This window comes from Maniola jurtina, chromosome 14 (assembly GCF_905333055.1).
Source record: "Maniola jurtina chromosome 14, ilManJurt1.1, whole genome shotgun sequence".
NCBI lineage: Eukaryota > Metazoa > Arthropoda > Insecta > Lepidoptera > Nymphalidae > Maniola > Maniola jurtina.
The window spans coordinates 4326083-4342196 of NC_060042.1; the positions used below are offsets into that span (position 1 = coordinate 4326083).

The following is a 16114-nucleotide window of genomic DNA, read 5'->3' on the forward strand; positions in this document are numbered from 1 at the left end:
GAGTACCTACTGATCCTGCGAAGATTGATGATAGATTAATTATTACTAACGTAATATTATTACTGTCGTCACTATGAATTCAGTTTTTCTTTACTTTCCAAAGATATTATGGGACCACAAGAAGCAAACTAAAACAACAAATATAATATTATTAAAAATATAAAACTTTATTTCGTTGATGCTTAAAAAAAACTTACTTTATTTATCGAATAAAGATGACAAAATTCACGTCTCTTAGACTAATTCGTAAACAATACCCTACGTAACTTAACAATCATAATATTTAACTTATCAGTAAAGTAGTAGGTAGGTAGTTACATCAAACTTAACATATTAACACATGTATAACTATGTGTTACTATAAACAACAGTAATCTATGTTTTCCTATTACTCAGTAATTTTTTTAACTCTATTTCTGTAATTGTATTACTGAGTAATCGGAATATACGAGGTGTACAAAAATAGAATTAAAAAAGAGATCAGTCTGAGTTACGGTGCATGCGACGGGTCTGCCCGCGAAATTCAAATTTAATTTGGTTTTTCGCTATTTGTAAACTAATACAACAACGTAGGCTTATGGCATATTAATTGCGCCAATGGCAGTATCATACTCACAGGTTTATATAAAAATCTTTTCTTGAAAGGGTCCAATTTAAGAAATTAGCTATAGTATCCTATAGTATCGACTAAGTGAGTAACTCATGTCAAACTCATTATTTTGATTAATTTCTTAAACTGAACACTTTTAAGTAAAGATTTTTATATAAACCTGTGAAGATGATACTGCCATTGACGCAATTAAAATGCCATAAGCCTACCATGTCGTATTAGTTTACAAATTGCGAAAAACCAAATTAGAATTTCGCGGGCAGACCCGTCTCATGCCCTTTGAAATGATTTCTAACCACTACTGAGGCAGGTACCTAATTATGTATGTACTTTTCTTTAAAAAATTGGCAACTGTCATATTATAAAGGCCTCTAAATGCTTCTTCAGAGAATAAAAAGGATTATGAAAAATAGTGCCTAGGTACCTTTGTTCTTTTTCATCAGACTTATAATATGATTTTGGAATAAATTCGCACCAAAACCTGAGACTGTTTTTCTTATTAATAAGTTATACTTATTATTACCCTTATTTAGTACATCGTACAATGTACTTGTATTTATCATTTAAAAAAAAATTGAATTGTCGAGCCATAGATATCTAAGTACTAGGTATTTTATAAAATATTTTAAATTTAAATGCACTGCTCGAGTTACATGTAGACCTTTACATCTAGTTTAAAATATACTTACCAGACTTTTAAAGCCTTTTAATTTTTGGAACTAAAACATTTTTGATAATCTCTTAATTTCAGATTTTACAAAACCTAACCTTAACTATTAATTACTATCCTTTCTTAACTCTTTTAACTCCCTACATTTTTCTACAATTTCAACGTCATTGGCGTCATTCAGGTTATTCTCTTCATCGGAACTTACAGTGCCTATCTGTAAAATATCTTGAATCTCCTGTAAACTTTTGCCGCTCGTTTCAGGGACTGTGAAGTATGAAAATACCGCACCAGATAACGCTACTCCCGAAAATATCCAGAACACCCCGCAAAAACCAGATACATTTTTAATAGCTTGATAACTCTTAGCAACAGAAAAACCTAAGCAACCGCCAAAAACATTAAGAGAGGTCATGGCTACAGATTTAATGTTTAAGGGAAATATCTCCGCTGAAATAATTCCGATGACGGAATTATAACCGAGTGTGGAAATGCCGTTGGAAAGGATGATAGCTACGAAGGCAGCCTTCCCAAAGGATTTGAGGATAGAATGGTCGACGTGGAGGTATTCTTGGAGGAAGAAGTATGTTCCTGCGACGGCTAAGCAGATTCCTGTACCGGTGTAGGAATATATGAGGAGCGGTCGACGTCCCACTCGATCGACTAGCGTTGACGACATGACACCTGAAACAAAAATCAAGTTAAGGTTACATATATTATATGTTAGGAACTTATCCCCGATGCATGTTATCGCTAATTGCTGAAGGTCGCGACTCCTTCTGTTAGTCACAAATATTTGGGTAACTAATAATGAAATAGTAATGCGTAATAGAAGCTTTATATTATTGGCACAAATACAATTTATTATAGATTTTCAGTACCTACTTTTTTAACTAGCTAACCTAACAGAATCAATCTCGTGAGATTGAAATTGTCGAAAGATTGTGAACATCTCTATTGTAAGACATATCGCAGCGAAATGGCATAAGCCGGAGATGGCACAACAACTCAATTATACCATTTCACTAAAGAAAACTAGTGATATCATAGAATACTGACCATAGTTTAGTGACTAGTGATACTCCTGATAATATTAAGATAATATTTTGATATTACCCAATAGAACCTTAGTGCCCGGCCTGCGGCCGAGCATATGGATCTTTATGTTCTAATAAAATCTTACCTTACCAAACTTTAGATTTTAGCGCACTTCTCTCGTGAAGAAGAAAGTCGGTCAGTTCGGTCTGTCGTTACATTTCATAAACTATGCCCAGTTTATGATAGATTTACGAAAGCAGTCAGCTGAAGCATACCTACTTGTATTCATAGAAGTCAGTGGTAATAAAGTAGATATTAATTTAGCTTCAGCGGAACTATATTTTTTGGCCGATTAAGTTATCCCAAGGTTAACAACACTAGATGATAATAATGTATTTTTACTCACCAACAAAAAATTTGAACGCCCCGAATATGATAAGGAGCGTGGACAGTTGAACGTCTAAATCAATTTCCTGTGTGATCCTGCCCATGTATTGTTGTATCGTCATCCCGCCCGTCAGCACCTGCGTTAACTTCAGACCTGCAACATTACCACGGAAGTCAAAACACTTATTAGAAACTAGCTGATGCCCGCAGCTTCGCCCGCGTGGATTGGTCAGATCCCCTGCAGCATCAGGATTGAGGAGTTGGAATCCAAATTTTTTATGAAACAATGTCGCAAAGTTCCTCTATCGATTAAAAAAAAATTACGCAAATCGGTTCAGAAATCTCAGAGATTTCGGTGTACATAGGTAGAAAAACACAACTCCCTTTTTGAAAGTCGGTTAAAAAAGTAGCCTATGTTACACCCTGGTCAATCCTCTACTTGTCTGTGAAAATCCCGTCAAAATCGGTTCAGCCGTTCCAAAGATTAGCCTTTTCAAACAGACAGACAGACAGACAGACAGACAAAAATTTTAAAAACGTGTGATTCAGTTAAGGTATCGTTCGAATAACCCTATGAGCTTAATATGAGGTAGTTATTTCGAAATTACAGACAGACACTCCAATTTTATTTATTAGTATAGATTATTAGGATTCAGGAACAGAAGCAGAAGCGCAACAAAATAAATAGCGACTCTTGTTACAACGCAAGACTGCACAGCGCTTAGTCCTAAAATTTAATAAATGTCTCTCTTTATATTATGTAAACTTTTATTTCTCTCCCTCTCTCTGCCATCTATTCTAATCTACTACTTTACGCCCTTAGAAATTGACTTTCTTATCGGATGTCTACATTCTAATAGCTAAATATACCTACTTAGCTCATAGCAGTAGTAGTTAGAACTCTGCGTTGATAGATCAGATAGTCAGAGCAGATAGTCAGTGACCTTTTCATTTTATATATTTAGTAAACGTGACTGATTGACTGACTGATCATCTATCAACGCGTAGCTAACTATTCGGCGGATCGGGCAATTTGGCACGCATATAGCTATTAATGACTTAGACATCCTCAGAAAGAGTTTTTGAAAATTAACCGCACTAAGGGTATAAAATAGCGGTTTAAAATCTGTAAACCACACGAAGTCACGGGAATAAGATTGTAAAATATACAATTCCGTAATATAAACACGACAGTGGCGATCAGATTCGCTGTCTAAGCATTGAGAGTCATGTTGCGCTATGTATTATGTGATATGTCTCTAACTCTTTACATAATAATATAATGAGTACGTACCAAAGGCAATAACAATTGGTCTTCTATACTGTCTCCCGGTAAAAAACTCGCGCGCAGTACTAGAGTTTCGCATTTCCTTTGACACGTGCCGCTTCATGAGTTCTAGCTCCTGATCTATTATCTGGAAATATAATGAACCGTGAATGAAATATAAAAGCTGTGATAGCCTAGTGGTTAGAACGTCCGCCGCCTAATCGGAGGTCGAGGGTTCGATTCCGGGCACGCACCAGTAACTTTTCAGTTATGTGCGTTTTAAGCAAGTAAATATCACTTTCTTTATCGGTGAAGGAAAACATCGTGAGGAAACCTGCATGCCTGAGAGTTCTCCATGTTCTGAAAGGTGTGTGAAGTCTGCCAATCCGCATTGGGCCAACTTGGCAGACTATGGCCTAAAACCTTCTCATTCTGAGAGGAGATACTCAGTAGTGGGGCGGAAATGGGTTGATCACAATATAATGAACCGAATAAAGTCTTTATAAATTGAACTTCCTAATTCCATGATTATTTGTTTACTTGAATTCAGAACCAAAAATTGCAGAACCCAACACATGGTGGGGTCATTTACATCAGATTCTTCGGGCTTTTGTATCTAAGTAATTTTATATACCTTTAAAGTAACTTTTGCTCTGTAATGATGAATGATGGTGATGACTGATGATACAGTTTTTTAAAATTGTTTTTTTTTTTAAACCAACCATAAATAAACAAATACAAATAATAAAAAGATAAACCAGTAGTAACAAGCTCGAAGAGTATGATATATAATAATATAGATAGGTACGTAATATATTCTATAAAACCTTACCTCTTTATTCTTAAACTTTTGCAGGGATTTCCTTGCATTTTCCACGCGACCTTCCTTCAGGTAATAATACGGGGATTCTGGTATAAACAGACAGGCCACGAAAAATATCCCTGGCATTAGCAATAAACAATAGTTTAGGGTTTCATACGACAGGAAGGTTCCTATACATATGACGAGAAGACTTCCGAAGTTGAACATAAACCTGGTGCCCACTGTAAGGGTTGCCCGAATATCTTTATCAGCGATTTCTGCCAGGTATATCCCTACCACCTGAAATAAAGATAAGTCATTTTATAGGTCTGGTGTGGTAAAATTTAGGAACCCGGTCGTAACTACGTAAGTAGTAGGCAGGTTGTGACCTTTTTTTTATTCAGATCAAAGTTAGCTCTTGACTGCAATCTCACCTGATGGTAAGTGATGATGCAGTCTAAGATGTAAGCAGGCAGACCTGGACCTTTACATACCTTTATAAATTTGACCTTTATAAGTGGGAAAAGTGATTCCCGGAAAGTAAATTCAGAAATTTGTAACTTCGAAATTAGCTCTGGTCTGGTGAGTGGATTTGGCCACGGATAGTTACCACTATACCAGAAAATATGTATTGCCAAGTGGTTTAGCTATCGTATGACAAACTTTGCAACATGTTGCGAAGAACATCCGCCAACATAAAAATCTCGGCGATTGTCAATATGTTCATTGATTTTCGGTAACACTTGAAGAGGTCGGTAAACTTGGTCATCGGTATTTGGTGATTTTTGTGCAGGCATAACGTATAACTGAGGCGGTTATTCTACTAAATTATTTAAAAAATAAATACCTACCGTGGAAACCATGCCTGTTCCGAAGCCCCAAAGGAACTTCATAATACAGAGCAGCCATGCTACCCTCGCGAATGCTGCAATAATCTGAAACCCGTAAGAATAATGTACATACCTAAAGATACTACCTACTTAATGCGTGGAGAGAAGAACGAGTTGGTACGTATTGAGTCATGTAAAGGAAGAGCCATAATAAGATTTGGACATGCCCATTTTATTTGATACGCAACAAGACGAGCCATAAATATACAGGGTGTAACCAGAACAATAGCAAAAAACTGAGCGTTATTATTATAACACCTTAACACAATCCAATGCCAATAATCATTTGCCTTATCTTGTAGTTTTAGTGTTTTAGTATTTTTCAAACCCGAATTGTATAGTGTGCAAAACTCGGGTCAATGGCCCACCTACGACGTATCATTGACTTCGAGTGACTAGTGAGTGAGTTTACAGAATGTTCATTGACTTCTAGCGTCAGTCAGATGTTTTATTTGCAATATAGTGTAAACTTTAAAAAAATACAGGTTTTTAAATTTTTTTTTCGTAGTTTATTAAGGTATCTTATATGTAACTAGCTGATACCCGCGACTTCGATCGCGTGGATGTAGGTTTTTTAAAATTCCCGTGGGAATTTTTTGATTTTCCGGGATAAAAAGTAGCCTATGTGCTAATCCATTGTATAATCTATCTCCATTCTAAATTTCAGCCCAATCTGTTCAGTAGTTTTTGCGTGAAGGAGTAACAAACATATACACACACACACACACACACACACACACCACACACACACACACACACACATACAAACTTTCTCCTTTATAATATTAGAGTGTGATTGTCAGTACTATCACCTGTCTTTGTTTTTGCTAGCGTTCTGCATGACGATTCAGAACACTCGATTCGGTAAGTTACCGTTCGATAAGACGTACTTTTCATTGAAAAATACATCTTATCGAACGATAACTTACCGAATCGAGTGTTCTGAATCGCACGGCTGGTTACACACTGTAATTTGATTTTGGAGTTTTCTCGATATGTTATGTTACTTTCGTACCGTTCCACAGACGATCGGCAGAGCACTCGCTAGGACCGTGGCCCGCCGCCCGAGACTGTCAGCCATGAACCGGGTGAGCAGGCTGCCTGCCACGAACCCTGGCGGCGCCATGGCCAGCACTGTGGCGATCTCATCCTTAAATTAAACAATTGTATATTCATTTTTAAAAGTAATCCAATTCTTTTTAGGATTTCGTACCTCAACATGAAAAACGGAACCCTAATATTATAGGATCACTTTGTTGTCTGTCTATCTGTCCGTCTGACCTTCTGTCGTGTCTGTCAAGAAAACCTATAGGGTACTTTCCGTTGACCGAGAATCATAAAATTGGCAGGTATGTAGGTCTTATAGCACAAGCAAGGGAAAAAATCTGAAAACCGTGAATTTGTGGTTGCATCACAGAAAAAAAAATGTGTTTCAATTTTCAAAGTAAGATAACTATACCAAGTGGGGTATCATATGAAAGGGCTTTACCTGTATATTCTGAAACAGATTTTTATTTATTTTCATGCATAATAGTTTTTGATTTATCGTGCAAAATGTCTGAAAAATTACCCGAGTACGAAACCCTCGGTGCGCGTGTTTTTCGCACTTGTTTTTTTTTGTCTTGATTTTCTTTAACTACCTACTGCGCTCGAACAGTGATTTTGAACTTTCGATAAAATTTTAGTCATGTTCCATAATGCCTATGTAAACCGTAATTTTTAAGTTCATAGTTGAGTTCATGATTGATATCACAAAAAAAAATGCCCAGGAACGAAACAGAAAGAACACCCTGTTAAAAGCCTGTTAACTGTTAAACACCTGTAGATAGGTAATGTTACCACTTCTCCATATTTTGTCACGTACGTAGCTTCGTTGTTCAAGCCAAGTTGCATTCATAATTGGGCTTGGAATAAACAGTAATATTAGGATACCCTACAAACGTATTATAATATATTTTGGGCAGGAAAAATCGGCACCTATATTATTGTTACTAGGTATACCATATACGTCACAGCAAAAACCTTATTATTTAAATGTGGAATTTAATTCTTGTTATCTTTACTTATAATAAATAAAATTGAAGTGTCTATCTGTAATTTCGAAATAACTACCTCATATTAAGCTCTTATGGTTATTTGAACGGTACCATAACTGAATCACACGTTTTTATAATTTTTGTCTGTCTGTTTGAACGGGCTAATCTTCGGAAAGACTGAACCGATTTTGACGGGACTATCACAGACAAGTAAAGGATTAATCAGGGAGTAACATAAGCTACTACTTTAACCGACTTTCAAAAAAGGAGTTGTGTCTTTCGACCTATGTATACCGAAATCTATGACATTTCTGAACCGATTTGCGTATTTTTTTTTTAATCGATAGAGGAGCTTTGTGACATTTTCCTGTAAAAAAATTTGGATTCCAACTCCTCAATCCTGATGCTGCAGGGGACCTGACCACCAAAACCGATGGGATTTAGAAACTGTCATTTATAAATTGATTGATATTGAAGGTATCTATACCAAGTAAAGAAGTCCAAGTAAAGTTATACCTACCAAGTAAAGTTGGGTAAGAAACCCAACTCCTTAACCCTGATGCTGTAAGGAATTGCATTCCTAAAACCTGCAGGTGATCCGTCGGGATTTTAAAGGATCATCCGTTTAAATGTATTTACGTGGTACAAAAACACGTAGCATCCCGGGGACGGGCTATTACGGATAGGCTACTTTTGTCCTGGGAAATCAAAAGTTCCCACGGGATTTTTAGAAACCTAAATCCACGCGGGCGAAGCTGCGGGCATACATAATGTTGTGTAGAGGAGTCCTTAGTAAAACAAATACGTATATACCTAGGTGTAAGACGATCAATGCTTATTGCTTACCTTTGTTATTTGAACACTGGTTTCATTGTTATGGAACTTTGGCATGACGGGTGTCGGCCATGCTGACAGGGTACCTAATGTGGCCGTCGACAGGGATACTAAAAAAAAATAAGTGGGTTAATAGATTCTATTATACTACTCTGTCAGGCTAAGTTTGCACCTCGCGTCGATTACGTCATACTGGTAATGTATGCGAACGACACGACAAGACGACCGCGGGGAGGTGAGCAGGAAAATGGGAGAGGCGCCGCATTCCAGCGAGGTGCAAACTTTCGTTCGTTCAACATTGTATAACCGCGTTATACAATGTTGAAACATATTCGCCTAATCTCAGGTAGTCTACCTAAAACCTCGGCAAAATTGCGAGCGGAACCCTGCTGCTAAGCCTGCTGAAGTTAGTAGCGGGCAGTTCATAGAGGCTTTGAAGCACTGCTTACCCTAGTTGAAAAACCTCATCGCTCATGTTTTATCTTGAACCCAGGTCCCTACGACACACCACTAACTGTCTTTAGGTACCTATGACAAAATTAACTAACAAACCGCTAAAAAAATTGTTCTCTAAAATACTTAGCAATTAAAATTATTTAAAACAACGATAGCACCGTCAAAACAAATTAATTAGATAATAAGTAGATGTGAATAATAATAATTATTAATAGGTATTAGGTGCCTACAGATAAGTAGGTAAGTATTTAAAATTAGTTTATGAGTGAGTAACGACCCGCCCCGGCTTCGCACGGGTAGCGTATTAGGACTATTTTAAAATATATTGTGTGTGTGTGTGTGTGTGTGTGTGTGTATGTGTGTGTGTGTGTGTGTGTGTGCGAGCGTGCGTGCGTGCGTGCGTGCGTGTGTGCGTGTGTGCGTGTGAGTGTGTGCTTGCGAGCGTTGGTTCGTTCGTGCGTGCGTGCTTGTGTGTGTGTGTGTGGGTGTGTATTCTGAATTAACACAAAGGCTACTTTTTATCGAAAAATCAAAGAGTTCACGCGTATTAAAACTGTGGTCGGAAGGAAAAGGGGCACAAGTCGCATTTTTCACTAAAATTACAAAAACTCACTAATGAAATATATTATTTCAAGCTTCAAGGGAAAAAGGCATATTTTACGAAAACTTTATTTATTCCAGAATAAAAACTAAACAAAAATTGGGCACAAGTCGATTATCGTTTGTCTTAACCACTTCTTAACAAAGAATAGGGGCACAACTTAAATCATTCCTACTTGTAACAAGGTTTCGCAAAATTTTTGGTTTGGAATATGGCATCATGTCTACTTAGTTCTCAAATCGTTGCGTTTCAGAACAAAAAAAGCTCATGATAAATGACCGAAGTTGCACTGTTTAATTGTTTTGGTGTTTTTTTGGGCCAATTATTACTATCGAACCGTTAGGTCACCGATCCCATTACAGGACAACACTGTTTGTTAGGCACCTGGACCTTTGCGCAAGATTCCACCACCATTGTTTCATTTAAATCAGTTATGGATTCTTTTGTACCACTTCGGAAGTACCTAAGTAGGTAATAAGTTTTCTAATTTATTATTACTTAGTTAACGGTTTAGTTATAACTTATTTGTTATTTTTTTATTGTCAAAACGTGTCCGTAGTCCTACGCCCTACTCCTATAATTTTGTTGTATAATTTGTATACTACCGGTAAATTCAGAAATATATTTCTTATTCTAGGTTCATCTTACTCACAACGAAAGAAAGAGGAAGACTAACAATATAAGGTCCATTATAAAACTTAAAAGAAACAGAGGATACATTATATAAACCAAAAAGGAAGAATAGTTAGTGCGAGTAAAGTAAAACACATATCTATGAGTAAAATATTAATCAGATTGCAGGAAGAAATCTGCTTATAAAATTTACCTTTGAGCAGCAAAGTCAGATATTTCAAGAGTACTGAAATCATAGTGATTTCAATAAGAGAGTTTTATATTTAGCACAACTGATTTCACATGGTCCTAAAAAGATTTTAGGTCCGTTTAACGATCAGTGTACAAAATTTATTTTTGGAAGAAATGTCAATTACATTGACCATGTATTTCGGGATTAGATTGTCTGGAGTTTAGAAGTCTTAGTTGAAATAAGAATCTTTCAAACAGACATTTTGTGAGACAGACAAATTTATGCGAACAGTTATTAAAAATCCTTCTTCCAAAAAAAAAAAAAAAACCAGCATTATTACAAGTAATGACAAAACTAGATCTTACAACTCCACCTTCTAAAATTTCGGAAGAAAAGAATAAATAATTCTTGACCACATAATCTACTTACTTTATGACTTACCTAACTTATAGATCTCATTATTCACAACGACACACAGGCAAAACCTATCTTCTATTAGGCTTGAACTTAACAATTTATGTGGGTACGAAATGTATAAAGAAGACATATCCAGTTTCCAGATTACACTTTGGCAAAATATTTAAGAGCACTGGTCTTAAATTCAAAAGCCAGTTCTAGACACGTGTAATACCTATGACGCGCTACATATGATAATTAAATTACTAGAGCCCATTGAAAAAGAGACACCAACTTGACAGTCATCAAATAAAAGCAGATTTTGCTAATCTCGAAAATTGAAGAAACAAAGAACCCTTCAGCAAATAAAGGTTTACCTTTGGTTTGCAGCAATTCTTGTTAACATCACTTTCAAAAATAATTTACAGACAACCAAAAATTAAATGTACCTAATATAAATCTAAATCTAATATAATATAATATTTAATATAATATAATATCAAAATCACATTTACATAAACATAGAATCATCTAAAAATCTGTGTTAATAACACAAATACTTCCAATTATTGAGATTTGAACCAGCTACATCCGGTGATCTAAGATTATAAGTATTTTTATCAAATTAATGAATAGTATAACAAACAAATTATCTTAATTTGTTCGTTTTTATTAATAACTGCTTACTAAAAAATGGCCTAAGTTAGTATGACGTAAGGTTGGCAGCCAAGTTGGGTTTAGAAAAGAGGCACAAGTCACATTAATTTAAAACATATAATAATAAATTTAAAAAAAATTGGATTATTTATTATATGAGCTCATTTACAAAAGAAAACTATAAATTAAATCACAATATAATGTATATTTCAAACGGTATCTTGATTTTAAGAAACGCTGTCTCGACTAATTTCTTTCTTTGGTCCGTACTGGCGAAACGAGCTGTAGCCGCGTATCTGACTTGTGCCCCTTTTCCTTACGACCACAGAAAAAACTTATATCCACGCAGGTCGCAGACGAAGTCACAGGTATCATGTAGTATATTACAATATATAAATATTTAAGTTTTTAATATAAATACTCACAGGCAAATGCTACTAAATATTGTATCAGTCTTCCTCTCTCCATTTTTCTGTAAAAAAACGTTTTTAGGTAAGTACTTGTCACGTGTATAATATTATGTATACATTATACATAAGTGTGTCTGTCTATCAGTTTTTTACGGCCCATCTCTTTAACAGATTTTTAGGAAATTTTAGGGATTTTTACGGAAGTACCTACTTGAGATAGCTTGTATGATGTATCCCAGGAAAAGACAGATTTATTTTTTATCCCGCAAAATCAAAGAGTTCCTACAGGATTTGTAAAACACCTAAATACACGCCGCCGAAGTCTCGGACATCCGCTATTTGGTTCAGACTACAGAAACCTATGTAAGTATACGTAGGTGCCTACTGACAGTGAACAGTACGTAGGTTACTCATTTTTGATGGTGAAGATAGGTAGATACAGAGTACGCGACAGGTTGAGATGGCGACCGGGGTAAAGACGCCCCGCACACCCGCACAGCCCCCGCGCTAACCCGGTTGACGTACGGGTGTGCAGTGCATCCCCCCGTCTCATACCTTGATTGCCATCTCGACCTGTTCGCCCGCTTTCATTCCACAAATCAGATTCAGAACCATAACGTGTTTTATTTCGTCAATAACTTCATTTTCAATCCTTTTTCAAAATATTATATGTACTTACATCAACGGTTGCTAACGAATAGGTATTTTTAATTTTTATACAGTTTTATTACTCTCCTGTAAAGTAGACTCTTCACTTACGCACTGTTCACTGACGAATGACGATACTTTACAATAGTTATTGTTTAGTCTAGCTACAATAACAATAATATTCAAAACACTGTATAGGTTATTAAAATACCCTTTAGGTTCGTATTACCAAATACGAATAGGTAAGTGAATTCCTTTTGCTTGTCCACTTACAATAGGTATTATATTTTAACATCTGTTGTAAAAACAATAAGTTAAAACGTCTATGGAAGCACAAACTGAGCAAAACAATGGCACATGTTCACAGTTAGAAGTGTTGCGCGCAACTGAAATTATTCCTAGTAGGTTAGATACTAACTAGATATTTATTAAACTGTAATTAATCACTTTTGTTCAAAAGCTTATAAGTTTACGCAACTTCAACTGGAATCCAACTCACTCGACACAATATTATGCCGCTCAACTATACCTACTGAGACTGCTCTCAACGGCCGAGTACAATATTCAAAATTCGAAATATTTTAATCAATTACTTTTAGACGTACTTTTAAATCGTCCAGAGCATCTACCACTGGTTCGGAACGCCTTTCCTACCGAGAAGAACCAGCAAGAAAATCGGCGATAGCTCTTTTCAAAGATTATTATGCCATGTATAAAAGTAATTGAAGTCATTAGTGACGCTGGTCAATTCTGAGCTTCAAAATTTGGAACATCGATCGGCGCAAAGTTGGCTGTTTACTGTATTCTACAGGATTATATTAATTCGAATAGTGTGCCCACGAACTTTTTAACCTGGTTCCTCCTTCACCTTTCAGCCGTAGGTACGTAGTCGAAATTCCACGGACTCGTACAAAGCGATTTGCTTCCTCGTTTCTAATTCGGACCGCTTGGATATGGAACGCGCTTCCGGCATCAGTTTTACTCTCCAATTTTAATATGGGTAGGTAGGTAGGTACATATCTCCAAGTCTTAAGCTGCATCATCACTTGCCAGCAAGTGTGACTGCAGCCAAGCGCTAGTCCATAAATTAAAAAAAATCTAAAGCGTTTTTTCCGCCAGTGACTTACTATCATGAAAATCCTTCCCGTCTTTTTCTATGAAGCGTCCCAAAAAATAAAAATTGGCGATAGCGTAAACACGATACGCACTTGCAACAAACAATTCAATCCCACTAAGTTAAATGCACAGTGAAGGTATAATTTATAAGATTTATACGAGTATACTTATAAGGGGAAGACCAATAAATATAAGAAACTGTTCATACAGTACACATTTAGGGATCTTACCTTAATTAAAAATCTTTCTCTTCAAAGGGGATGCCCGGGCGTGCATAATAATTCTAATTTCTAACGTGCCTATGTTTGGACTCCTATCTATTCTTATAATACTGTAACTGGACGATTCCTGTACATTAAATATATTTTGAAAATTTTAATCGGAGTAACATTATATTTTATTATCGATATAGATGAACGGGGTCTGTTCATCAGATATCCCGGAGTGTGAGTGCGGCTTTGGCGACAATGATAGGCACCATGTGCCGTGGGAGTGTCCCCTTGATGAGGACATGTGGGCGACGATGTAAGATGGGATCGTACGCGGGGAAGAGTGGCCAGTCTTCTACACGGACCTCGTCTCATCGACGGAGAGCTACAACCAGCTACGGGAATTCGCGCACCATTAGCACAAGAGCCGAAGCAGCTCGGAGCGTACAGGTGCCAGGCCGGAACCACAGGGGAGCAGCTGCGGGGATCTCAGCTGTGCTAGTGTCAAGGGGGTAAATTGAGCATAAAGGACAAGGAGAGACAAAATAATTTGTAGGGAGTCAAGAAGGCGCCCCGGTTCTCGGTTATATGGGCCGAATAGCCGAGGGGTTGGTGGGCCCTTGGGAGGTGGAGGGTTGCCCCTGGTTCACGAGATACAGCCCGCTGACAGACTGACGGACGGGCAGGCAGCGAAGGCTTAGTAATAGGGTCCCGTTGGCACCTTTAAACCGGCCCTAAATACCGGCTAATGAATAAGAAAATTAAATACAGACAAGACGCACATAATTGTACTTAATCTATACACAAGTTTTTCTTTATTAGGTAGATAGGACAGGATAGATTCAATTTTTTGATTCAAGCTACCTTGACAAAACAAAAGAAAAAATTGAATTAAATAAATAATTTGTGCCTATATTATATTATATTAAATCAACCTATAAAATCAGATAACATTTAAAAGTACATAAATCAAATTAAATCTCTGACTATAGGTACCTAACATCATATTATTACAGTCTATGTAGACAAAATGTGAAATTAATCCTAATTTGGCGCCTTCTTTCCGGAAATAATATACCCCGCAAATCTAATTAGTAGTTAGTATTCAGAAATCATAAAAAATATTCAAATTGATTAAAAGAATGGGCTATTGTGCAAAAAATAAAAGATAACCATGTAATTATAGACTGATTATAAATTCGACTCACGTTTGTTTTGATCACAGATCACAAGCCTGCACAGCAGGTCAATGGTATGGCATGGCACCATTGGCATTGGCACCCAATTTCATAAAGTCTAGCTCTAGACCTAATTCTAGACTACAGTAGACACGGGTAACATTGATATAGGTAATAGAGAGGGATTTGCGTTTATGTGATAGATTTTGTGGAATTAGTTCCTTAAAATTTAGTTTACTTAGTAGTTTTGAATTGAATTTTTGGCTATGACTAACAGCTATATCTTATCTACAATTATGGGCAACTTTGTGAATAAGTACATTTTTACTGTTTTTCCTATAACTTTTTGAAAAATTAATAACTGCAAATTGTTCTTATGATAGTTTGTTTTTGGGCCCGGGTCAACCCGGCATGGGTTTGGGTAGCCTAAATAATTTCTTATGGGGATCTCTATTTGAAAAAAAAATTGTCTGTAATTTTGTCTATGCCACTCTATGCCGCCTCTATGAAGTACCCTGAACTAGATTGTGCACTGAGACACCAAAAACGAGCCTATTGAGATAGCGCTAAATTGGATTGTGTCCCTTTCTATTAGGGTGACAACACGATTTGATAATGTAAGACATTTGACGGATTATAGGAGAGGATGAATCATGATGATGTAAGGTTATTTTTAAAAATTGATTCCAGTTGTCAAAAATAATATAAAATTATTAATTTATCTAATGCAGGTAGTTTGATAAAATCGATATTTCGCTCATTCGATGTCATACAATCTGTTGCTAGGAGGCCAACAAGATTGAACTTGCATAAATACGGGTGTTTCGAAGGTTTTAGTTTAGTCTCCTTCCGAGATTCGGAGCGATATCGCATATTTTCGGTATTTGGATTGTGAACTGAATAATTAGATGTTGTGATAGCAATCACGCTCTAATTAAATTATTTATTTTGGCATTAGTTTGTTTAGATTAAAACTCTCGGATAACCTTACACATTAAACTTGTGTTTTTTTTGTGTTGGTTTTGGAGAGGACATTCCAATAATTCGATAAAATATTTAAATAATACCTGCTTTCCTGAGTGACGCCAATAATTCAGAAGCGGGACG

General features: G+C 36.4%; 1 protein-coding gene across 7 annotated transcripts; it reads right to left on the reverse strand.

Moving 5' to 3' along the window:
- Window positions 1-776: 776 nt before the first annotated feature.
- LOC123872169 (facilitated trehalose transporter Tret1-2 homolog) lies at window positions 777-15111 on the reverse strand. 7 transcript variants are annotated; one of them, XM_045916336.1, is made up of 9 exons: window positions 15038-15111; window positions 11872-11918; window positions 8544-8641; window positions 6677-6811; window positions 5623-5706; window positions 4802-5071; window positions 3997-4117; window positions 2722-2856; window positions 777-1961 (listed from the first exon to the last, which is right to left on the reverse strand). In XM_045916336.1, the coding sequence occupies exons 2-9, from the start codon at window positions 11912-11914 to the stop codon at window positions 1387-1389; spliced, it is 1461 nt and encodes a 486-aa protein (XP_045772292.1). In that variant the 5' UTR covers window positions 11915-11918; window positions 15038-15111; the 3' UTR covers window positions 777-1386. The 7 variants fall into 7 exon arrangements, with proteins under 7 accessions (XP_045772292.1, XP_045772296.1, XP_045772294.1 ...); XM_045916340.1 differs by having other exon boundaries at window positions 11872-11920; window positions 15041-15071; XM_045916338.1 differs by lacking the exon at window positions 15038-15111 and adding an exon at window positions 13851-13891.
- Between the last annotated feature and the right edge of the window lie 1003 nt (window positions 15112-16114).